This window comes from Equus przewalskii, chromosome 27 (assembly GCF_037783145.1).
Source record: "Equus przewalskii isolate Varuska chromosome 27, EquPr2, whole genome shotgun sequence".
In the NCBI taxonomy this organism is placed as follows: Eukaryota; Metazoa; Chordata; class Mammalia; order Perissodactyla; family Equidae; genus Equus; species Equus przewalskii.
In genome coordinates, this window is record NC_091857.1 from 19358300 (window position 1) to 19384156 (window position 25857).

The 25857-nt window shown below is 34.4% G+C and overlaps 1 protein-coding gene and 1 long non-coding RNA gene across 4 annotated transcripts in view; one reads left to right on the plus strand and one right to left on the minus strand.

Moving 5' to 3' along the window:
* Nucleotides 1–4240, minus strand: part of LOC139079959 (uncharacterized) — a 32828-nt gene extending 28588 nt beyond the window's left edge. Inside the window, exons 1-2 of one of the 2 annotated variants that reach the window (XR_011534014.1) lie at nucleotides 4077–4200; nucleotides 3372–3616 (exon numbers count right to left, since the gene is read on the minus strand). This is a non-coding gene — a long non-coding RNA (uncharacterized lncRNA). Of the gene's footprint in view, nucleotides 1–3371; nucleotides 3617–4076 lie in introns of both variants that reach the window. The other variant, XR_011534013.1, reaches the window with a different exon arrangement.
* The window catches only part of NCAM2 (neural cell adhesion molecule 2), a 482218-nt gene that overhangs the window by 344425 nt on the left and 111936 nt on the right, over nucleotides 1–25857 (plus strand). For both annotated transcript variants that reach the window (XM_070597896.1, XM_070597897.1), the window contains exons 10-11: nucleotides 20187–20374; nucleotides 24315–24411. In XM_070597896.1, the coding sequence (XP_070453997.1) occupies nucleotides 20187–20374; nucleotides 24315–24411 (285 nt within the window). The remainder of the gene's footprint in view (nucleotides 1–20186; nucleotides 20375–24314; nucleotides 24412–25857) is intronic.

Here is a 25857-nt window from a genome sequence, read left to right on the forward strand (position 1 = left end):
TTTCATGTAAAGTAAATGTCTCATATTTTAAGATTAATAAACACATTATCAAACTTTAGTTATGCATTCCATTGACATATTTCCTTCTTTTTTTTTAAAATATCCAACTGAAAGAAATTTCTCTGGTAGATCTAACCTATATATGAATGCTATATTTAAGCTGTCTCCTCTTGTTGCCTCCCCATGATGTCTCTTTTAAATACCCATTTCAAATTACTTGTAATTCTCTAGAAGTCTAGCTCTGTCTGATTAATCTAGATTCTTATCATATTTCTTCGTGTGCCTTAATGGGAATTCTCTGTTGTTTTTTTTTTTATTTTTTTAAAGATTTTTATTTTATTTTTTTTTTCCTTTTTCTCCCCAAAGCCCCCCGGTACATAGTTGTGTATTCTTCGTTGTGGGTTCCTCTAGTTGTAGCATGTGGGACGCTGCCTCAGCGTGGTCTGACGAGCAGTGCCATGTCCGCGCCCAGGATTCGAACCGACGAAACACTGGGCCGCCTGCAGCGGAGCGCGCGAACTTAACCACTCGGCCACGGGGCCAGCCCCGGGAATTCTCTGTTTTTCACAATTAAATTTACTCATGAATTTCAGGATAGTACTCAATATATTGGGATCCTAGTTCACTTTCCCAATGTTATACTACATTTAAGAATAAATTTTAGCTTTGGCATGATACAAATTTGCCCATCTATGCACCTTCTCTGTTATACATATGAGAATTTCATAAAAATGTTTAAAGATTAATATAATATGGAGAAAATTCACTTATGGTAAGTTATATAAATATGTTAGTGAAAAATGAATTTATATTTAAGTAAAAAGTAACATAATTAGTCATCTTTATCTCATTAATTGCTAAAGTCAGATTTTATTCATGTGGTAACAATTTAGAAAATGCCGTGATGTTATTTGTCTACAATTAGTATTATTTGGGAGTATGGGGTTAAATAATCATTTGGAATATGTAGCCATGGTCATAATTTAAAATTTAGCCTGCTCTTCTCTTTCAATCATCTTCCTTATAAATTAGTGTAATTGTATTATGAAAATTGGAATATTTTCTATACATCTACAATTCTACTATTTCTAGTAAATCTTATATTCTTCTCAGAAGAAGAATAGTAGAAATTTTGGTTGGATATTGCATCCTAGAAACCATGAAAAGTACTGAAGCTGTCTAATAAACTTATATTTTGGTATCCAATGAATTTATAATAGCAATGAACATTGCAGTACCTTACATGCAATGCCATGAAAAGTTATTATTGTAAATAAATATTTGTTAGATGGTAAGGATAGTTCTATTCTGCATCTTTGAATCAAAACAGTGTAGAAAGGGGCCAGCCTGGTGATGTAGTGGTTAGGTTCACACTCTCTGCTTTGGCAGCCAGGGCTTCACAGTTTCGATCCCAAGTGTGGACGTAGCATTGCTCTTCAAAGCCATGCCATGGTGGCATCCCACATAAAATAGAGGAAGATTGGCATAGATGTTAGCTCAGGGCCAATCTTCCTCACAAAACACCAAACAAAAAAAAACTTAAATACAACAAAAACAAAACAACAAAAAAACTGTAGGAACTATGAAAATTACAGAGATGTTACATAATGTCACAGAAAACCTACCAGAACAGTCTTTTTTTTTTTTTTCCCAAAGATTCGCACCTGGGCTAACATCTGTTGCCAATCTTTTATTTATTTATTTATTTTCTGCTTTTATCTCCCCAAATCCCCCCTTACATGGTTGTATATCCTAGATGCAGGTCCTTCTAGTTGTGGGATGTGGGATGCTGCCTCAACGTGGCCTGATGAGCGGTGCCATGTCCGCACCCAGGATCTGAACCCTGGGCCGCCACAGCGGAGCGCACAAACTTAACCACTAGGCCATGAAGTCGGTCCCCAGAACAGTCTTTACTGCCTATTCAAGCACCTACAGTATAATATTGCTAAGAATTAGTGAAAAAGAATAAAGCCACTTATAATTTGACACCAACCGAAGTTACTGTAATAGCACTAAGTTTAGGAGATTAAGCCTTTTTTTTTGTTCAAAACCTCTTTTGTGTTTTAGCCTAAGCAGATTCCTTGGCATGCTGCCAGTTCATTTTCAACACTTCAACGGCATTACCCTTACTAAGAAGCACGAGTTGAACTAAAGTTCCAATTTATAAAACAAAAGCGATAACAGGCGTGTGATATGTGGTGTAATGCAATAAGCACCGATTACATAGCACGTTTGATTACAATTAGAATATCATTAAGTTTTGTGACTAGGTATTCATTACATATTACCTATTAATTAGACTTAATTATTTTATGTGATTAATTTAATTTAACAGTTACATGGTAACAATGCATGTTAAGAAATATTGAATTTTTCATTTACATTTTCTTCTCATTGAGCTGTCTGCACCTGCTTTTATTTCTTGTTAGACATAATAGCAATATTTAAATACGTTTTCTCCTGTGGTATAAAAAGTTTTAACAGTGTTGGAAACATTTTAAGGATGAAGGGGTATTAATTAATTTTATAAGACAGATTAATATTACTTCCATATTTATATACATTCCATAGAATTAAATTTTTGCCTTATTGCATAATTTTTTCCTCAAGTTTTACAGTCCCTCAAGGTAGTAATTCTAGAAGCATGATCAGCTGCATGTACAGAATGAGGTAGATAAGATTTGAACATAAACTTAACATTTAAAGAAAATTATCTCAATGAACACTTACATATTAGAAAAACTGCTTGGTCATAGCAGACACACATTTTATATCTGTGATTAAAATCTTGTCTTATGACCCTGACTTTAGCACTCACCAGAATACATTTAAGCTATTCAAACTTTTAAAGAACATGGCTCATTTGCGGAAATAAATTTGTTCTAGTGCCACCAACTATTTCAGTTTTATATCCAGTAGGATAATTTCAAGGACAGCATCTGAGAGAAATACGAACCTTATCTTTACATCCAGAAGATAAGAAGAACGGAACATTACAAAAGAAAAGTGAAACATATTTTACTGCTCAGCTGTATTTTTTTAAGCCAAAGTTACTTGAACCCCTGGGAAAATTTGAAATATCATATTCGGCACATGCACAGATATTATCACTTCTTCTAGTTTATCACTTTTTTTTTTATCTCTGAGAGATAGTTGATTCAGATCAAATCTTGTTGTTAAAATGTACTTCAAAGATTATGATGATGACATGTTGTTAGAGAATATTAGGAAAAATCCAGCCCTTGAGAGGATAAACCTTAGAAATGAACAAATATCACATATAATTAAAAAGTCATTTTGTGTAACTCTTGGATTTATCCCTGCCTCTTGGCACCTACTCAATTTTACTGACCAGAAATGTTGAACCTTACCTCCAATTTGCAGAGTTTTCTGCCCTTCTTCTGGAATGCAGACCTTGCCCCAACGTATCTCAGTTCTTACTAGCACAGTGTCTTAGTTAGGGCTGCTATAACCCATAAACTGGGTGGCTTAGACCCAGGCATTTATTTCCCATGGTTCTGGAAGCTGGAAGTCCAAGGTCAGGATGCCAGCATGGTCAAGTTCTTGGTGAGGGCACTTTTGCTGGTTATGTGTTCTCGTGGCCTTTCCTTGGTACCTGCGCACAGAAAGAGACACAACACCTGTCTCTTCCTTTCTTTTAAGGGCATTAATCCCATCATGGGGATCCCACCCTATGACTTCACCTAGAACTAATCACCTCCCAGAGGCGCCACCTCCAAATACCATCACATTGAGGATTAGGGCTTGGACATATGAATTTGAGGTGGGCACAAACACTCAGTCTATTGTAGCAAGCTTTCTGGATTTGATAGAGAAGACCACCTCACAGAAGGAAGCAGTGCAGAATTTCAAAGGGTGAGGCTGCCCGCTCTGATCGCATCATCCCAAATGTGACTGACTTCCACTGACTTCACTGAGTTTTGTCATCTTGGAGATACTGAAAAATACTCTAAGACGTTATGACAGACTGCTTACTGCCTCTTAGTCTATTTGGGCTGCTATAACCAAGCACCACAGACTGAGTGGCTTATAAACAACCGAAATTTATTTCTCACAGTTTTCGAGGCTAGAAGTCTGAGATCAGAGAGCCTGCACCCTTGGGTTCTGGTGAGAGCCTCTTCTGGTTCCAGACTGCCATCCTCTATTCCTGTCCTCATGTGATGGAAAACATAGCAGAGCAACAGAGCTCCATCCTGACTCTTATAAAGGCACCAGTCCTATTCATGAGAGTTCCACCCTTATGACCTCATCTAATCTTAATCACTTTCCAAAGGCCACACCTCCTAATACCATCATAGTGGGGAGTAGGATTGCCACATATGAATTGTGGGGGACACATTCACTTCATAATAATATGAAGTGAATTCTTCCACCTCCTTCCTCCTCCCTAGGATATGGTACCAGTAGATTTACCTTGTTGGGTTTACTACCTTACACCTTAGTCCTGAATAACATGGCCACCAAAAGTTAAGATACTTAATTCTTGAAAAAGACTAATCCAACAATGAATCCAATCAGCCAGAACTCTGTGGCCCTAAATCTTTAAATCCTCTGAATTCTATTACTTAATTTCAGTGGAGGAGAGTCAAGGACAAGTTATTCCTAATATTATCTATGTATTGTTAATACCTAGCCACTGACTTAAGCCAGCTCATAGTTTGTGATGATTTAAACTAGATAGCAGTTTTCTAATATATTGGGCTTTACTAAAATAATATTTAAATGTTATAGTATCAGCAGCTATCCATAGATTTTAATGAATCTGCTGGATCTAATCCTAGGACATTGATCAAGTCATTTAAATTATCCATGCTTCAGTTTCCTGATTTGTAAAGAGGAAGAGATGAATCTAAACTCATTATTTTATGAAGTTAGGCACAGAGAAGTGAGGATCTTAATTACGTTATTTTCATTCAACAATATTTATCAGGCATGTACGACACACCAAGCACTTTTCCAGGTGTCGAGTATACAGAAATGAATAAAGTAAGCAAAACACCTGACTGTGTGCACCTTACATTCTAGCCATGAGAATCAATAATAAACAAGCAAAGTAGCAAAACATATAACATGGAAACAGTGAAAAGGTCTAAGGAGAAAAAAATAAAGCAGTGCGGTGAGATACATCATCGGTTAAGGACACAATAATTATATATAATAAACACCCCTGAACTCAGCAGCATACAATAATAATTCGTGTACTCCACTGGCATTGGCTGACCCAGGCCGACCTTGAATAGGGAGCTCTGCTTCAAGCAGCAAAGCTTCATCCAGGCTGTGGGTCCAGCAACGCTTGTAATCAGGTTGAAGAGGCAGCAACTACAGGGAGAAAGCCATCTCATAGTGATGGCAGAAGCCCAAGAGAACAAGCCCAATAATGAGAGCAAATTTCAAGTGTTTACTCATGTCACATCCCAAAAGACATGTGGTTAAAAGCCTACCATCAATCCAGTAGGGCAATGCACCCCTCTTCTATTGGGAGAGCTTTGGGTGTGAATATTTGCTGAATAAAATAAGCCATTTCAAAAGTACATGCCTATGGCCAGCCCAGTGCTGCAGTGGTCAAGTTCGCATACTCCGCTTCCATGGCCCGGGTTTTGCAGATTCAGATCCCAGGTGTGGACCTACACTCCGCTCATCAAGCCATGTGGTGATGATGTCCTAGGTACAAAATAGAGGAAGAGTGGCACAAATGTTAGCTCAGAGCCAATCTTCCTCACCAAAAAACCAAAACCAAAACAAAAATATATGCCTGTGAGTGAAATTTCAAATAATTAATTTTAAAATAATGTTTGGGTTTGTGAAAATATGTATATTTACATTTTTCTCTCAGTTGCTTCAGACTTGCTGTGTAAATCATCACATATTGAATAAGAAAAACCAACATAATTTCAATCAGTTGTTTAATAGACATTAAAGAAGTAGATGTTATTTCTGTTATCGTCATACAAGAACCTTCATAATAATTATTCAGTTTGATAAATTTTATTGTATAGCATCAGGAATAGTGTACTATCAGTGCTTTTCAAAGGTGCAAAATGATTTAAGGGCCATGCAAATATTGCAATATGTTTAGGAAGCTGGAACCTACTTAAATGGAACAGCTTAGAAAGTATCATAAAATAACATATAATGGAATGCATTTATAATTAAATATGTGTCATATTGACTATACAAATGAGTAATAATAGAAAAAGATCCTTCTAGAAATGTGATATCATCACATTATTTTAAAGAAGTGGAACCTAAGAACCAGATAATTTTTTTTTGGTGAGGAAGATTGGCCCTGAGCCAACATCTGTTACCAGTCTTCCTCTTTTTGCTTGAGGAAGATCATCACTGAGCTAACATTTGTGCCAATCTTCCTCTATTTTCTATGTGGGCCACCACCTCAGCATGGCTTGATGAGTAGTTTGTAAGTCCACACCCAGGATCTGAACACACATACCCTGGGCTGCTGAAGCATAGCAGGAGAACCTAACCACTAGGCCACTGGGCCGGCCCCAGAACCGGATAATATTGATTCTGTATCTATACTATTTTAAAACCTATATAACTCATTTGACTTACTATATTTATTTGCACGGATCCCCTTTGTTCATATTATAGGGTCATTCAGAGTAAAATGTTCTTTCTCTTCTGGTATTGCTAACAAGAGAAAATGTTTCTGCCCCTGTGATGAAGATGAAAGTTTGATAGAAGCAATTTGCCTCCTTAAATAACTGTTTTTAGCACTCCTGGTATCTCAAAATACTTTATATGTTGCAGAATTTCAAGTATTACTTGTTAGATATAAGTAATTCAAGGATACTCCTGTTTGTTTAGGAAATCTTTGATTTTTCTTGGGCCTCCTAAAAAGTCTTCTAAGATTATAGGAACAATTATCAAACTAGTCAGCCCACTACCTATAAAAGATATTCTATTTTTTGATACTTTTATTTTTTTTCTGTGGTTTTATCAGACTTCATAAGGTGATTAATTTTCGTTCCCAGTACTCTTAAGTCATCAATGCTAAAACAATTGATTTAAACATTATTCTTGCCCTGAGCAGCATTTCCCATTATGATTATTATTTTAATTATTTTTAAAAGGCCTTTATTTTTGATCTTTAAACAATAATAAGAACTGGATATGTAAAATTTCCAGATTATAACCTAATATACCAAGATAATTTCATTTTAATATTTACACATTTACTGTAAAATTTTATTTAAAATATTTTGATTTTGCACAATTAAGTGTTCGATCCTAGAATGAGAAGAAATTTTCCACTAAAATGTAATATCCACAGAGACAAACCTAATTATTTTTAACATCTCTCTTTCTCTGAAGTGAGAAAAAAAAAGAAACACATATTTGTGATTTTCCAAAAACTCTCTGGAAATCGCAAAGATATTTTTGCATATAATAGATATCCTGAAATCTGTGTTTTTTTCTAAATTTAGAGTTTTATTTTGGAAGGGAAAATCTACGGCACTTTCGCAGATTTGTTCACTTGACTGAATTGGAACGGTAGGTGACTGAGAAACTATGTGATCACTTATTTAATCAAGTTGACAGTAAGACACTTTTAAATAAACATAAAAGGTAAAAAAAAAAAAGAAATACTTCCTTGATTAAGTCTTTGTTATATACGGTGTTTTCCATTCAGACTATGGTTTACAATGATGTTCTTGCTTCTATATATTTTTAATTTACTTTATCTGATTTTTAAATTTATTAATATTATTGTAAAACTATTGATTATTTGTAATACAGGTGTTGTACATAATAGTTTAGTAGTACCAGCTGCTTTATGTTTTTTGCCATATTCATTCAGTAATTAATATTTATTGGTGTTTAAAAATGGTGGGCAGTGTATTCACCTAAAGTAACAGAAATAAAGAGCACACATTTTTTAGCTCAAGAAAAAAAAGCTATCTAAAAGGGGGGATCCATGTCAATAAACTATTATCTTAGGAGAAGCTGTACATTTTTGCTTTTGTTTTCTGTGATGCAATGCTCTGAAAATGTAATGCACATGATTCGTTTCTGATCATAACTTGAATTGCTTCTTTTATTGCATCTGGCTCAAATTATTTTGCTCTATTAATAAAATGAATTAAATTTTGATGATTGTTTATCATCTTTTTAAGTAATAAAGTGTTCTGATCAAATACACATTGAAAATATAGAATACAGGTCAACATAAGCAGTAGTTAAACAGAAAGAAATTGTGATCTAAGGCTAACTAAATAATACCGTGGGAATTTGAAACTTATAGGTATGTGACAAGTTTTTACCAATTTTCATTCGAGAGATTTAAAGGGAGGTACAAAAAGTTTACATAATTCCCTACATTTTAACCTTTTAATTAAAAGGCAGTAAATATAAAGGTAAAATGATGATAGTAATAATAGATAATGTAGTGTAATTGTAATTAAATATGTTACTTAACATGTTTAGAACACTGACTGACAGGTCATAAGCACCACCTTAGCTATTATCATCATCATTACTATTTCTCATGCCATTATTATTATTATTGTTATTACTATACAAGCAATAATATTAAGAGTTTTTGTTGTTTCTTTTCCACTGCTGTGACCCAGACATTCCATTATGCATATAGTAAGCAACATTCTAGAATGCGCAACTATGCGCTTTAAGATATAATAAAAATGTATGTTTGCTTTTGATTTGTTTTTAGTCATCAGAGTTTGATATACCAGTGAGATTTAAGAAATGAATCAAATATGTGGAACTATTTTTACCTGTATAAAATGAATAATCTTGATCATCAAATTTAAATCACTGGACAAAAGATTTACTATATTACTGGACAGAAATTTCTTTTCAATATTAATAGTAGTGATAAACTAAAGTTGTTTGACATCAATAAGCACAAATTGCATAAGAGAGAGAATGTGCTACTGTAAAATCAGGTTCTGAAGAAAATAACATTATTGTTATTTGTCAAACAGTTTTAACCCTCTTTATCTTTCTGCCCAATCATTCTTCTTTTGATAACTCAGAGATTTTTATGAAAGAGATTCATTTAAATTTTGTTTCCTAAATTTCTATGTGAAATTATTCATAATAATAATATCATCTTTAAAAATACTATAGCTATTCATGGAAATTCAGTTATATAAAGCAACAAAAGAGAACAAAATAGAGGCCAGCCTGGTGGTGCAGCGGTTGAGATCGCACGTTCTGCTTCTTGGCGGCCCGGGGTTCACCGGTTTGGATCCCGGGTGCGGACATGGCACTGCTTGGCATGCCATGCTGTGGTAGGTGTCCCACATATAAAGTAGAGGAAGATGGGCACAGATGTTAGATCAGGGCCAGTCTTCCTCAGCAAAAAGAGGAGGTTTGACAGCAGTTAGCTCAGGGCTGATCTTCCTGGCGGGGGGGTGGGGGGGAAGAGCTGACAAAATAGCCATGGCTGGTACAATACCTTTATTTGTATTTGTATATATAATTTAAGGAGGGAAAATATTAGGAAAAGGAAAGAAGAATAATAGTAGAAAGAGAAATAATTCACCTTACTTATAATCAAACTTCTCTTATGATCAGTAATACTTCTATTATTAATAGCAGTCAAATTAGAAATCCAGTGTGTGTCAACAAGTCTCACGTAGGGATATCTTATGTAAGTGACTTTTATAACTCCAGGGTCATAAAATAGCTGAGATTTATGCATACGTTGGTTGTTCAAATTTAGTACAAAGAATGCACACCCAGTGTTATAGTTAATTGGCAATAAGCACACGTCTAATTTAGTATTCCATGTAGCCATCAGAATTCCCACAGCACAGGGACTGATTCCGGTTAATTGCCTTAGCTGATTCTGCATATGGGTGAACGTACAGTAGGACTGGATCTATGAAATTATTAATTGAATTATCCTCTAAGTGTGCCAAAGGATATATTAGTTTTTATTCCCTGGATATTTTCTCTCAGCATAAATCAAGTGAGAAAATTCAATGACTGAAAAAAGTGTCAAGATGTTTTAGATATTAAAAAACATGTGCAATTAATTCTTAGCTAATTTAAGAGGCTGGCTTCTTCACAAAATAGGCAGTAAGAGTCTATGAAACACGATGTATTGCTATAGAATTAACACTGAATTGGAGTTCCAAGTCTGTGATTTTAGGAAAGTCGAGCAAATATTGGTACACGTTTCTGCCTCTGTAAATGGAGTGATGATCTCTAGAATACATACTTATCCTGAGTTTTCATTCATTCATTTAACAATTATTCACTGAGTGTGTACCAAGTGTCGGATATAAATTCAGGGGGTGCTGTACAGAACTGTGAGAAAGGCAACATTGTCCTTGCTCTCCGTTTTGCAAGTTCAGCCCTAAGTCTCAGCAATAAGGCAAAAATAAAATAAAATAAGGACATTTATCAAAACAGGTAACTTGGTACCAGGTCTGAAGGCAGTGTTAAAAGTATCTTAAAAAATCACCTGGGGCCGGCCCCGTGGCTGAGTGGTTAGGTTCCCGCGCTCCGCTGCGGCGGCACAGGGTTCGGATCCTGGGCGCGGACATGGCACTGCTCGTCAGGTCACCTTGAGGTGGCGTCCCACATGCCACAACTAGAACGACCCACAACTAAGATATGCAACCATGCTCGGGGGGTGGGGGGGGGGGAGGTTGGGGAGATAAAGCAGGAAAAAAAAAAAGAAAAAGATTGGCAACAGTTGTTAGCTCAGGTGCCAATTTAAAAAAAAAAAAAAAACCTCCTGGAATGGTCAAGATTGGGCCTGGAATATACTTTTCCTAACTCAGCCTTGAGGACATTTCAAATTCAAATCCTGGCACAGTTTGCTGTTTCCTCTTATAGCTGATAATTTTAAATCAAAGATTCAGTCAAGGTCATGGATATAAGAACTGTACAAATATTCCAGCTCAGCCTTCTGCCTATACAGCTGCCATTTAATTAAATCTAAATAATTTCTCTTAAGGGATCTTTCCATCATGTTGTTTTGGTTTTGTTTGTTTTTCAAATCAGTATGGTTTATTTGTTCTTTCTTTTCATAGAAGTGTCCGCGTGACTGGATTAAGTAGTTTGCTGAGTGTTTGGATGTAATCAAGGTAGCAGGAAGGATATTGGACACCAGACACTAAGCTCATTACCTCTTCCATGGCAGCCACACCCAGTCCAGTTCTGGAAGCCTGAACCTAGCCAACAAGACATTATGATGTTATCTAAGAGAAAACAGTTTCTTGATTTTTAAGTTCCGTATCCATTTCACATCCAGTTTTACATATTCCCCTTTTTACACTCTATGCAGTAATACATGTTTTTTATTAATCATGTAATCATTAAGTAGAAAATATGGGAGCCTACGGACAATCTACTACCCAATATTTTACTAACAAGGATCTCTTATATTATTTTCTTTCCTGTACTCTCTGTTTTTAAAGATCTTAGCTTAATAAATGGCATTTATTAAAGAAGAATAATTTTTCATTTTTATCATATATATATGCATATACATACCTTGTTATACATTTTACTGACATGTATGTGTATATAGTAAACTACCAACCAGAGGCTTTTATAAACATGAAATAATTAGAATTACCTTGAAGGGTTTATATAATTCTAGCCAAAAGCAAATGTCACCTTTTATATGGTCCAGTGCCTCTATAAATATAGTAAATATTACAACCCTCACTCTATTTTTTTGATTTGTCCCAGACTCATGTTTTCTTTGTTAGTGGACTCCTGGAGATTAAGGACACCAGTTCAAGTAATTAATTCTATAAAGAAAAAAAAATCCCAAAGCCCAAACTAATATACAGAAAATCAAGGTCACATCGTTGCTGCCTGGCAGAGTTGGGACTTAAATCCAATATCGCAGGACCGACAATATGTCCAATACAATATTTTGCTTGTAAACGGCAACTGCAGAATTCTGCTTTCCATTGTACTTCCCCTGTTGTGTGTGTGTCCAGATTCTTATTGTAAGACTTATGACAGTCTTCGAGAAGCACCTAGCAATGTGCTCAACACATTTTATGGGCTCAAAAATCATTAGAGGTTTAAGTTCACCTTCCTTTGGGAAGCTTTCCCTGAGCCTCCCCTGCACATCTTAATTTGGGTTAATGCTAATACCTTTTGAGATAGGAGCCCCACCCAGTCCACTTCCATTGTACTACAGATTGCTTTGCAGTATCGTTATTTATTTTTGCATCTGCTTGATCCACCAGAAAGGATTCCCTGTTGACATGAATTCCCCACACTGAAACAGTGCTTGGTATAAAATAGGCACATGATAGTAATTTGGGTTAATTAATACAGTAGCTGCCCTTCTCAGAGTTGCACATTCAGAATCTTTAAGAGGAAGCCTAAGACATCTGATTTTCTCCTCCATGAGCTCAAAGTATTATGCTGATGAATAGCCAGATGGAGAAACTTTTACACCTAAAGAGTTATGTCCAGCATCTGCTAATGGCTTAGTGTCAACAGACGTAGATTTGATATTATTTTGATTAAAGACGTGCAATCTTTATGATTTAGAGGATTTTAATATTTTGTTTGGCAAGGCAGCCTATGATGGCAGTATCTGGAATGGGTGATGGAATAAATGTATAAATAAATAGTAGTTAAAAATATCAAGCCAAATATGATAAAACATAAACAAAGTGTTATTTGCAATATTTTATACAGTATACTTAATTCTTATACAAGTAGTTGCAGGAGTGAAATATGTAGAAAGAACAGAGTGTATCGCCTCTTTCATGGTAACATGGATTCGATTTAGAAACTCAAATAAAAATAAGACAACTGTTTAAGGGGTCAAGTACAATTTATGATACCACAATACTGCCTTCTTGATACACAAAAAGAAAACTTAATACAGGTTTTTTAGCTCTCAGGAGTATTACCTCATATGTGGTGACTTAAAATATTTAAAATAAAAATAAAGCCACTTACAGTTTAATTCCAAATAATTAATGTCTCTCAACAAATGAAACAGATAAATGTAAGTGTTCACTCTAAAATGAATATATATATATAGTATACTGTATATATATACACACACAACTATAAAGGCTTGTAAGTTTACTGACAATAAAGAAACAGCAGAATTAGAATTTCACTGCTGAGAAAGGCAGAGAATGAGAAAGATATCATATTTATGTTTGCAATTTTTTGAAGATGAAGGATAGTTTTGCAGTTATGTTTAGTATTTTTTGTTAGACCCATGTATGGTATTTTGCATAACAATACCCACTTAGTTTTTATTATATTCCAGAATATTCTTTTATAGAGGCAGTATATACTCAAGGAAAATGCATATGGACATTCAACAAAATAGCTATAAATTGTGATTATCAGGTTCAAATAGGAAGATGCCACACTCAAAATAGCAGTTGTCTAGCATATGTTATGATTGACAATGATAGAAGGAGGGTAACATATTTGTAATCTTTCAAAAATGATTTGAAAACAGAGGACAACCTAATTTTTTTATAAATGTCCTAATAGGAAGTTGGATATTGAGCTTGACTTGGGAAATTCTTATAATTTTTTAGATGTAAAAATTGCATAGTCCATATATTTTTAAATAAAAAGTCTAATTTTAAAACAGTTTTAAAAAGCAATTATATTTTAAGACATTAGTAAATATGCTCATTTTGGGATTAAATTTTTTCTTTCTTGATATTTTGAATGATATCTTCCATTTAATTTATGCAAAAGGTTTTTTTGGTTTTGGGGAGTTTTTTGGTGAGGAAGCCAGTCCCTGAGCTAACGTCTGTTACCAATCTTCCTCTTTTTGCTTGAGGAAGATTGTCCTTGAGCTAACATCTGTGCCAATCTTCCTCTGTACATGGGATGTCACCACATCATGACTTGATGAGCAACGTATACATCTGCACCCAGGATCCAAACCATTGAACCCCAAGCTGCCGGGGCGGAGAGAGTGAACTCAACCACTACGCCACCAGGCCAGCCCCCAAAAGTTTTTTTTAATGCAAGAATTTACTTGTCATGATCAAGAATAAAAGTGCTATGGGGGCTGGCCCCATGGCCGAGTGGTTAAGTTTGCCCACTCCACTGCGGCAGCCCACGGTTTCACTGGTTCATATCTTGGGCGCAGGTGTGATGCCACTCATCAAGCCATGCTGAGGTGGTGTCCCACATGCCACAACTAGAGGGACCCACAAAGAATATACAACTATTTACTGGGGTGCTTTGGGGAGAAAAAGAAAAAAAAAGGTCTATGAGTTAGATAATTCATAATTTCTTAATTACAGGAAGGTTAGACAGCACAATTATGAAATTTGCCTTTGAAATATAAATCTTATAGATAAACAGTAACCAAACAAATCTTATACACTACTTTAACATTTCTTATTAATTCAAAATGGAAGATATATTAAAATGCCCAAACTGGAATCTAGTGGGTTGTCTTTGACTTTCTAATATTGAATCAATGGATTAACTTCTCTCTCTGTTCACAATCCTGATTTTAGTTTATTATTTTAATTTTTTGTATGTCTTGATTCTGAAATTGATTATACCTATGAGTTGTCTCAAGTTACTTTCAATTATAAAGTAAATAAACTAGAGACATATGTAATAGATAAAAAATGTAAGATGGTGGGGGATCCTTGTGTTTTATGTTCAACATTTGATCCCCAATACCCAGAAGAGAACACAGGATGAAATTAGGAAATGTTTGTAAAACACAAATTCTACAGCAAAGCATAATATACTTTAGCTTTCTTCTTGTTTTTCTTTTCCTCCTCTTCTTTCTTCTCATTCTCCCTCCCTTCCCTCTCCCCTCTCCCTCTCTCTTTCTCTCTCCTGGCTCCAATTTTAGTATTTTTTTCCTGTATAAAATTAATTTCTTGAGTTTTTATTTAAGCAAAGTTTATTCAAGGATGTTGTTAAAAGTTGGTTCAAGCCATAAACTCCTTAGGGGGTTAAATGACTGGCCTGCCCCAGCATACATTTTTTCTTACATTTTAGCTTCTCTTACATCAGCATAGAAATTGGAAAAGTGGTGATGATTTTAATTATCTAATTTTCTTGGCATCACCTGGAATTAATTGACTTTTACAAATATGCACTCTTTTTCACAAAAATCCTTCTAAAGTGTATTACATACTTCCTTTATTGCTTAAATACAACGTAGAAGATACAATAAAATACTTCTTGATTACTTGGTATAATCACTTCAAACATTAATTCCAGTGTGGAGTAACATTGTTAATGATCCATAGACACTACTCTCTCAGGATGTATTTCTAGTTATTAATAGAATAACTGGCATAGCAGTGTGGTTTCAGGAAATGAGCATAAATAGCCAAAAGATTGTGGTCTTGGCTCTACCACCACCTTCCCAAGAATCCCAGAACAAGGTTTCTCATATGTAGAATAAGGATTTGTCGATGATTACCATGTTTCTTTCCAGCTATGAGATACTATGAGATCTGTTCAACTATTCAGAACTTAAAATAATCACGTTCACAAAAGTGTTGCAAATTTAACTTTGTTCATAGGTAAATGCTATAAATACAAAGATCACTCCTTCACACCATGAGAACCTGGTGAATTCCAACAGTTGGATATAAATCTCCCATCTTTCCCCGTCTGGAAGTCTAAATTTCTTTTCTGTGTGATTGATTTAATTTTTTTAAAAAAATTTAACTCTATTTGAAATATATAAAAATTGCAGAAAATAATCCTATAGCTCTTCTCACTGCCATATTTACTTCACATCTCTGTAGTCATGTAGTCATTCTGTCTTAAAGAAAGGGAAACCAGTTTTCTTTTTAATTACGTCTTTGGGGAGTACACTTTCTTTCATCAAAGAGAAATTATTCTGACACTTGTTAAAAGTAGTAAGGAAGACTTTATTTGGGACTAGTGCAATAGGGGAGAAAGATTGAACTCAACTTTGAATACAACAAGCATAAATGGAAATTTATAGCCAATGAGCAGAGTGATGCGGGTCAGTGTATGGAAAATTACGAAGAGGAACTTGACTAAATTTCAAGGATAATGTGATTCTTGCTAAACTAGAGTAACAGGATTCTTATTACAAGCAGGCCATGTACATAGATACTAAGGATGGGTAATGAGGAACTTGGTCAGATATCAAAGGCGATCAGTTATCAAGAGTGGGGGGATTCTTACTAAACTGACTTAGCAGGATTCTTTGCTACAGGCACACCAGGGACAGGGCCTAGTCAAGCCTTACAGAAGCCTGACTAAACATTTCAAGTAGTGCGTTTTTGTCACTTTCCTTGATTCTCGTTGATACCAGACACTCTAAAAGGATTTCTCTACCTCTCCATCCAGTGGATGAGTGAATGATATATTTCCATCTTGTCACTATTGAAGTTTCTCTAGTTTTTCATCTGTACTCTGCTCAGATAAAAATATGTTCTTCCAATAAAGTTATTTCTGTTCATTTTAATGTGTAGAATATTTTAATTTGAACTTTACCAGGATTTGGGGACATGTAGTGCCTTAAGAGATGTTTCCATAACTTTGCATTTCATGAAGTCAGGAATTAATTTTCCTCATGCATAGAATATGGACACAAAACCCAGGCAAAGAATGCAACTTCAAAGTGAAAATTCGCCCATGCCCATCTTTTTGGCAATTATATATATATATTTATTTATATATGGGCAATTATATATATCTATAATCAATCAATCACTCAATTCTGTTCTTCCCACAGGTCTGCATGGTCCTTTCCCCTCCTCCCTTCTCCTGCTTTTTCTTTTAACTGCCAAAGTTAATTTCCTCTGTACAATATTTGAAGCCATTCATGATGTGAAAGCCTTACTTTTCTGAAAAGACCTAATTTTGGATTTATCAACATGAAATATGGCTAGACATTTTTTGCCTGAAGTCTTCACATGTTTCCTCTGCCTGAGTGACATATCATTCTTCACACAGTGGCCCAATAACAGTTGTTTGATTTCATTAACGTGCCAGTCTTGTGCCAGTGAATATTCCTGCCTTGCTACTGTTCTGCTACTTTTGAAGCATACACTGTACAGGAATTTAGTTGCTGTTCTATCATAGAAGGGAGTTATCAATATTTTCTTGCCTCACAACAATGTTTTCTGCATGTGTGAGGAAGATTGGCCCTGAGCTAACATCTGTTGGCAATCTCCCTCTTTTTTTCACTGAGCTAACATCTGTGCCAATCTTCCTCTAATTTATGTGGGATACTTCCACAGCATGGCTTGATGAGTGGTGCTAGGTCCCACCCAGGATCCGAACCTGCGAATCCTGGGCCACTGAAGTGGAGTGTGTGATCTTAACCACTACACCACCAGGAAGGCCCCAAAAATATATTTTTTAATGTGGCTTTCAGTATAGTGTGTACTGCCTGTAGCACGTTTGCATTCAACATCAGTAATTCTGACTTAAATTCCCACTGAGATCATCAGCAAGCAATCAGTGGCAATTGCTTGCTTTTATAGAAAAAGCAAATCTTACCCTAAGTTTATGGTCAAATTATAATAATATAATTCACGTACACACAGATGCCAAACTGTGGACAGAGCAGACTGGGAGTCAGCTGTTAATTGTTCCATTAGCATGTAGGATTCTCCTATTAAGCTATATTTATATGCAAATAAATTATCCGTTAACCTCTCCTTAGAATATTATAATGCTAAAGAGATTACATTTCATATATATTAAGCAATAACAAAATATACTTTAGACAGATGTAGATATAAGCTTAACTTTTGACTTTGAATATCAAGAAGTGTGGCTTCTCTGGCAGTTGCACCCCTAATTAATTATATCTTCTTAGATTTTTCACCTAATCTTCTCAGGCCTTGACAAAGTTTTTTTTTCCTTTGATCCTTGAAAATATCTTCTGTTCAGTAGCTGAATTGAAAATTCATTAACTGTTTAATTTCTAGTCAATTCAATGTACAGTTTTTGATAACCAAGTAAGCCTCTTACACAATGCAAACCATCAGATATGTGACTGTGACCAAGACACATCTGAACCCCTAAGATTGATTGTTTGGTGGAGAAACAAATAGATCCTTTCAATGTCTTAATATCACACTGAGGGAGAACATAGAAGCCCATGGGTGCACAAAGTAGGGAAACTTGTCCAAAACTGAAGTGTGTGCAAAGGCTGTATTTAGAAAGTGTACAGCCTAGTGGTTTTTTCAGTGTTTTGTTTGTTTGTTTTTTGGTGAGGAAGATTGGCCCTGAGCTAATATCTGTTGCCAATCTTCCTCTTTTTGCTTGAGGAAGACTGTCATCAAGCTAACATCTGTGCCAATCTTCCTCTATTTTATGTGGGATGCCGCCAAAGCATGGCTTGATGAGTGGTGCTAGGTCCGCACCCAGGAACCAACCTGTGAACCCCAGACCACTGAGGCAAAGCCTGAAAACTTAACCACTACACCACGGGGCTTGTCCTGTGTGAAGCTTAGTTTTGAAGCCAGCCAGGTGAGGGGAAAGGCTGGCATATTGCAAACTGATGAAAAACCATAGGCAGATGTGTCTGTATAATATTTAGCATACCTATGTGCCAAGATGTGCCACCATTTATTTAGCCAATCCTCTTTTGTGGGACATTAAGTTGTTTTGAGTTTTTGCTATTAAAATAATAATGCATTAAAAGTTCTTTGTATAAACCTTTGATAATATTTCTAATTATTTTCCCTGGAGAGATACCTAAGATTGGGTTGCAGAATCAAGATTATAAAGCTTTTAAGGCTCTTTATCTTCCTGAGGAATTGTTCCAATTGTATCCCACTCAATAATGTATGATAAGTTCCACATCACCAAAACATTGCTAGCACTGAATATGATAATTTTGTTCCTGAGTTTAATGGGAATATAATGGACTCTGGTTAAAATCACTCTAGAGTAACATCCCAGCCCCACAATTTAGGACTAGAATGAGCTTGGCAGCTCAGCTTAGATCCTTCCTGCTTAAAACGGCATCACATCTTCCTCATAAGGTTATTGAAAAGATTAAATAGAATAAAATGTATAAACTTACTGGCATATAGGAAGCATTCAATAAATATTTCATACTTCTGTGTGAGATTGGCATTAAAACATACAGTACAACATATATAGGACAGGAATTTTTAAATGATTATTTGTACATTTGTAATACAGATTATAATTCTTATATATCTGATATATAATCTATTGATATAAAAAATTGGGTGTAAGTCATTTTTAATTAGGGGTAGTAAAATAAAACGTTTAAGTTAGACAACTGAAATTGATAGTTTATGAAGGATTATTAAGTTCTAAATAGCTAACATTAGTAACAGTAATAACCAGTATCAATACCAGAAACATTTTAGCTACCACTTAATTTAGGATTATGTTTTTATGTAAAAATTCTTAAAAAATGAATTCTCTCAAATAATTATTAAGATATTGAGACTCAAAGAATTTATGATTGACTGGCATTTGGGCTATGTCACAGTTCTAGAATGGAGCAAGACTAAAAACCATGTCTGTGTGTCTTCACAATTAGACGATTTCAATAAAATGGTATAATATATTGTCTATTTCCTCTGAACTATTATTATAGAGGTCGGGTGTAGGGGCCTGGAAATTGACCTGGCCTTATAGGATCTGATTAACTTTTAAATTAGCTATTGTTGATTAAATTAAGTCATCTCTGATTTAAGAAAAACTAGAACTGATATTTCAGGAAAAAAATTTGTGGTTTAGTTTTGATATTACCATTTCAATTTCATATTTGCTTCAAAATATTTTATAGAAGAAGTGATGTAACTAAGATGAGATTAAAAAATGACACAAGACCACTGATATTAAGTTTTATTGAAAACTCTTTATAATGTGGGTTGTTACAGAAACAGATTCCACATATGTAGATAGTCGTTAATTTACTGGATGGATATTTCTGTCAGATTATTAAAAGCACACTTAACTGAGTGTTAATTTTCATATTTTACTTATTGGCTGAGTTTGAATGTTTGTATATTAATATTAAAATTATTTGATGAAGTAGTCAAATGATGTATTTTCATGAGTTCTGATGTTACAAATTAAATATATGAACTTATAATTACTGTGGCTTCTTTTTGTAGTTAAGCAATAATTATTGGTGTTTATACTAATTAAATGATTATTTATCTTAAAGACAATGTCCATAATTGTTATATTATATTGCTTTACAGATGCTCCCAAGTTTATATCAAACCAAACAATTTATTATTCTTGGGAAGGAAATCCAATCAATATAAGCTGTGACGTGAACTCTAATCCACCAGCATCAGTCCATTGGAGAAGAGAGAAATTAGTCTTGCCAGCTAAAAACACCACTAATTTAAAGACGTACAGTGCAGGGAGAAAGGTGATATTAGAGGTAAGTCTTTGTGTACATATAAACAAATTGTATTATTTTAGCAGTTATCTGCTATTTTAGAATATGTTTAAATCTTAACATGTAAATATATTTACATTATGTAACATATATTTGTATATATAAATTCTATTGCATGTATTTTATGTTTATTAAAAGGGACATTTTATGCATTTGGATTAAGGCTCATTGATGATTAACATCTTACCATTTGCTTATGTGGAAATGTGGGTGTATAGCAAAAGCCATTATTTTTCATGAATTTTTTGGCGGGGAAAAATTGTATCTAGAAAAAAAGTAGGGCGAGGGAATGAGTAATTTTCAGTTATTGAGGGCCAAAAGTTCAACTTCAGGGTTGATACTACCCATCGAATCTGTGGTGACACCTTCCTTCTCTTTAACCTGGCATATATAAGTGCTAACTGCTGGCTACATGTTTACAAGTTCCTACATAAGCCAGATTTACTTGTTCAATGCTTCATTTCATTTTATTTTTTAAATTAAGATTGTAGATAATTGTTTTTATACTGCCAAGTGCCTGGCCTTTAAATTCTGTGTGAATACAAAATCTTTTATTTATTAATTGCAGATTATGTGTGTGTGAATATCAATGCCCAAAGTTTATATAAGCCTATAACAATCATTATCAGCCCTTCCAGTTTATAATGCCTTCAGAACATTTGGGAATCTTCTTCAAACAGCGTTATTTTACTGAAAAGATGCTACATTTTCTCCACTAATCAATTTACATACATTTTTTAAAATGCATGTTTAGAATAACATCTGATATCCATCTTGCATTAACTTAAAGATATCCTCATTGGTGCCGCATTAGCTCTTCTACCTGGTAACTGGACTTTGGAGAACGTTTGGTTGATAGATTTAGCCATCACTTCCCCAAACGTTTGAATAGCTGATGGTTTGGTAATTAAGCAACTTTGTCCAAATCTATTTCAATTTAGATTGATTTCTTTGTAACTGTATTTAAAGAACTAAATATTAATGAATTGACACGGAGGTCCATTGCACAAAGACATTTGGGCAGATTTAACCTAAATTTTGGACATTTAACCATGGTTAAAAACTGAAGTTAGATTTAACTTCAGTCTTGGGTAGTGTATTAGCGCACGTGGGCTGCCATAACAAAATGCCACAGACTGGGTGGCTTAACCAACAGAAACCTTTTTGTTTCCCCCCACACATTGTTGGAGGCTAGAAGTCCAAGATCAAGGTGCCAAAAGGGTTGATTTCAGGCGAAAACTCTCTCCTTGGTTTGCAAATAGTGTCCTCCCACTGTGTACTCACATGGGCTTTCCTCTGTGCCCACGGAGAGAGAGAATTCTGGTGTCTCTTAGTCTTATAAGGACATCAAGACCCACTCTTATGACCTCATTTAACCTTAATTGCTTCCTTAAAGATCCAGTCTCCAAATACAGTCACAGTAAAGGTTAGGACTTCCACACAGGATTTTGTAGGGGGATACAATTCAGTTCGTAACAGGTAGATGTAGGTTTATGTTTAAATGCAGACTAATCTGTAATTTCCTCTTTACTTCGTCTCTCCGCTGTCAGTATCTGGGATAGTTTATAATTCTCCATAGTCGATGTCAAGCAACATTTTATAAACCCAACGTTTAAATATTTTATTCATATAAAGCTGTGATGCTATTTCCTCTTCTCCTTAAATGGCATCCCTCCACACTCTAAAGTGAAAACCAAGCAATTTTGGTTGGCTTTACACGTAGGTGATTTGTTGGTTAAAGCATTGACCTTGGGGATGTACTTTTTATGTGTATACTATTTTCAAAAATTAAATTTCAATCTTGAGTAAATAATATATATGTGTAACACAACCTAAAGACAAAATAAAACAATAATAACAACAAAAAAAGGAAAAACAATAATAAGAATTACTGGTTTTGAATTATAGCGTATATAGTTGCTTGGGATAATACATTAGTTTACTTTGTTTAATAATTATTCTAGTAGTCACATAATTGCTAGTTAAGAACATATAGAGAAAATCAAGTTTAAAATTAATAACAAGTTGGTCAATAATAGATTTCTTGAGTTGACTTTTAAAGTTTTTTCTTTTCCTTTATTAAATATATATTCAATCTTTTAAACTTATGAATTTTAAAATATAACAAAATAGTCTATAAATATTTTGAGTTACTGCCACTAAATGCATCTGTAAACGTCATCCAAACTTTTTTTTTCCTGAACACTCCCCTGAGATAATAAGACAACTTTTCAATATACGGGCAAAAGTTGATGCAGCAAGTTCCTAATAGGTTTGTTGGAATAATATTCTGCTTTGGATCATCGGTATTTTTGTCCCAATACATCAAACCTGCTTCAGGGCACAAGATTTGGCTGGTTTTTTCTGTATCTGTGTTTTCTTAATCATCTGTGCTACTAGGGGTATTTTCCGTATTTGTTAATCATACAACATGATAAAGGAGTGGCTTATTTCAGATAGAATTATAAAGCTTTTATCTTTTGATAAGTGAACTCCCAGGAACAGGAAAAAAAACCAAAACCCTGAATTGAGCCTTTTAAAAATCACTTCAATGAAAATGGCTATATTTAAATTACTTTATTACTGTTGAAGAGCTGTGCAAATAGTCATGATTCTTTGTTACAGCCGTCCTATCTCCCTTTGTATTCCTTCAGTACACAGACCTCCCTAGAGGATATACAAGTAACTTTCTTCTATGGCTGTAGAATAAGGATTTTTTTTGTTTGGTTGCTAAAATTATTTTAGAGTTAAATTAGCCTGGTTTATTAAAAGCTGAATATAAGAAAAATGAATATTTTAATCACTTAGGAGTACTTATATAAGAGCTGTTAAGGCTTCTAATCCTTAAGCCCATGATCTCTTCCTAGATGGACAGCTGACTAGAGAATGAATGACAGATTTTTTGTACTCTTTTAGAATTACCGTCTTCAATGGACCTCAGAATTGCACTTTTACTTAATAGCCTCCTATTACCACAAAATCATTTTCTCCATTTTGGGATAGAGTTGAAATTAACAGCAACTCTTGTTGTAAGCATATTCTCTCCTAATAATAGTTGCTGAGGTTGAAAATTATATCTATTACTATCATTGAATCTTCTTTTCTGAATTGATACTTCAGAATTGTGGTACATTAAAATTACAGGGTTGGTTCCAACGTTCAGCAATAGAATCCCAGAAGGTTAACTTAATTATGGATTTCACATGTGTAAGGATGGAGGTCAGCTATTTTCCACCTAAGCTGAAAGAGAATGATAGGAATTGAACAGAAATGGAGGCACGATCCTCTTATTAGGTATCAAGATAATGTGCCTGTCTACAGGGATTGCTACACAAGGAAACATTTTTCTTGCAAAATACCGTCCTGGAAAGATTTTTGTGTAGAATGAATCTTCATCTTTTGTTAATATTTTATGTTCAATAAAATCATAAGAGGAGGAGAAAACTGACATATTTTGAGCCTTTCTTGAACTTTAAATCTGCCTGATTTTAGGCTAAAACACAGAAAACAGAGATTTAACACTGCTTTTGGTACAAGTTTCCTGTTTTCAAGTTCACATCTGCAAAGATTACAGAATATATATATTTCAAACTCTGTACTACTTTCTGAGCTTTATGTATATAAATATCTAATGGTTTTTCTATTCAATAGGTGTAACAAAATGGTGGCATTTATCTACTTAATGAATTAGTAGATAAACTATATTTCACCTAGTCCTATGGTTAGTATAGGTCCATGGGTTACATCTTAAAAGGATTTATAGTATTTAATAATGCTCACTTGATATAGAACAAAAGATTTATGGCAAAGAGTTGTGAATAATTGAACATGTGGAAAGAAGGTAGGCATACTAGAGTCTATTTTACAACTTCTGTGATATTGTTTTAAAATTGTAAAACTTTTATTGTTATAATTATTTTAGATTGCACCTACATCTGACAATGACTTTGGACGATATAATTGCACAGCCACTAACCGGATAGGAACAAGATTTCAAGAATATATTCTTGCTTTGGCTGGTAAGTGTAGCACAATAATTTCTGAGATCTCATAAAATGTTTCTGGAAGCAAACAGCTTTTACATTTTAAAAAGTCATGACACAGGTTATTAAAAAGAATGAACCAGTGCTTAAAAATTTGCAACATTTGTATCTGATGTATAATGAGGCCTTAGAATGTATTGACTAATCATCATTGATTTCAAACCCTGCTTCTAATTCCCACAAAGTTGTAAGTGAGATATCAATGAAAGAAGTAGGAAGCATACGTCTTAAGGAATCAAATTATATTTCATGCAAAGTAAGAATGCTGTCAAAAAAAATTAAAAATAGAAGACATTTTGAAAGGAATCAAACAATTAATCTATTTGAAAATTCTACACTTGAAAGTACAAATAGTAAGCTTATTTTTAAGGCAAATAGAAAATTTAGGATTATAGACTGTTTCAATTTGCGTATATGAAAACATTCTAGGGGCGGCCCAGGACTGAGTGGTTAAGTTCGCACGCTCTGCTTTGGCAGCCCAGGGTTTCGCTGGTTCGGATCCTGGGCACAGACATGGCACTGCTCATCAGGCCACGTTGAAGCAGCATCCCACATGTTACAACTAGGAGGACCAAGCTAAAAAAGATATATATATATACAACTAGGTACTGGGGGGATTTGGGGAGGAAAAGAAAAAGAATATTGGTAACAGTTGTTAGCTTAGGTGCCAATCTTTAAAAACAAATATAAAAGCAAAAACATTCAGTTCTTCCCCTAAAGCTAAAGATATAAAAATAATATGTAGAGTAAAATGTATTTTAACTAGGAATCCAGCTATGTTTTTAGTTTTTATATATATATGCACACATACATATATTTTTATAGAATTTGCTGTTATATTTTACAAGACTGAATAGAAAAAATTTCTGGAAATATATATTTTTTCATATTTTGCATACCTCAGGTGATACAAAAACGGGATTTATTGTCTTCCAGGACTAGCTAGAGAGATATCAGAGAATTACCATAATGTTATTTTTTAATAGAATAAATGGCTTCTGTGAAAATATTTTAAAAGATTTTCTAAAAGTAGAGTTCTAAAATATAACTGTAATTTTATATAAAGTTGTGAGAGATATTTTTATTGATATGTAAATATATCTCAAAAGTAGTGTCATTAGTCTTAAGACCAAAAGGGGAATTAAAAAGTTTACAAAGCTAATAGTACTCAAATTATTATGTAACTGGAAAACCTGTTATTCTCCAATTCAAGTTTTACTACACTGAGGGTGAAGGGAGGAAAGGGTCTGTGTGAAAGGGTTTTAAGGAAGGAAAATTTAAAAAACTAAGTTTAGGTTAGTTTTTTAAGATAGGGCGTTAAGATAGGGCGTTTAAGATAGGGCAATGGAGTTAAGACAGGGTGAGAGGAAGGAGGAAGGGATGAAGGAAGGAGAGAAGTGAGTATTTATTGTCTACCATGAA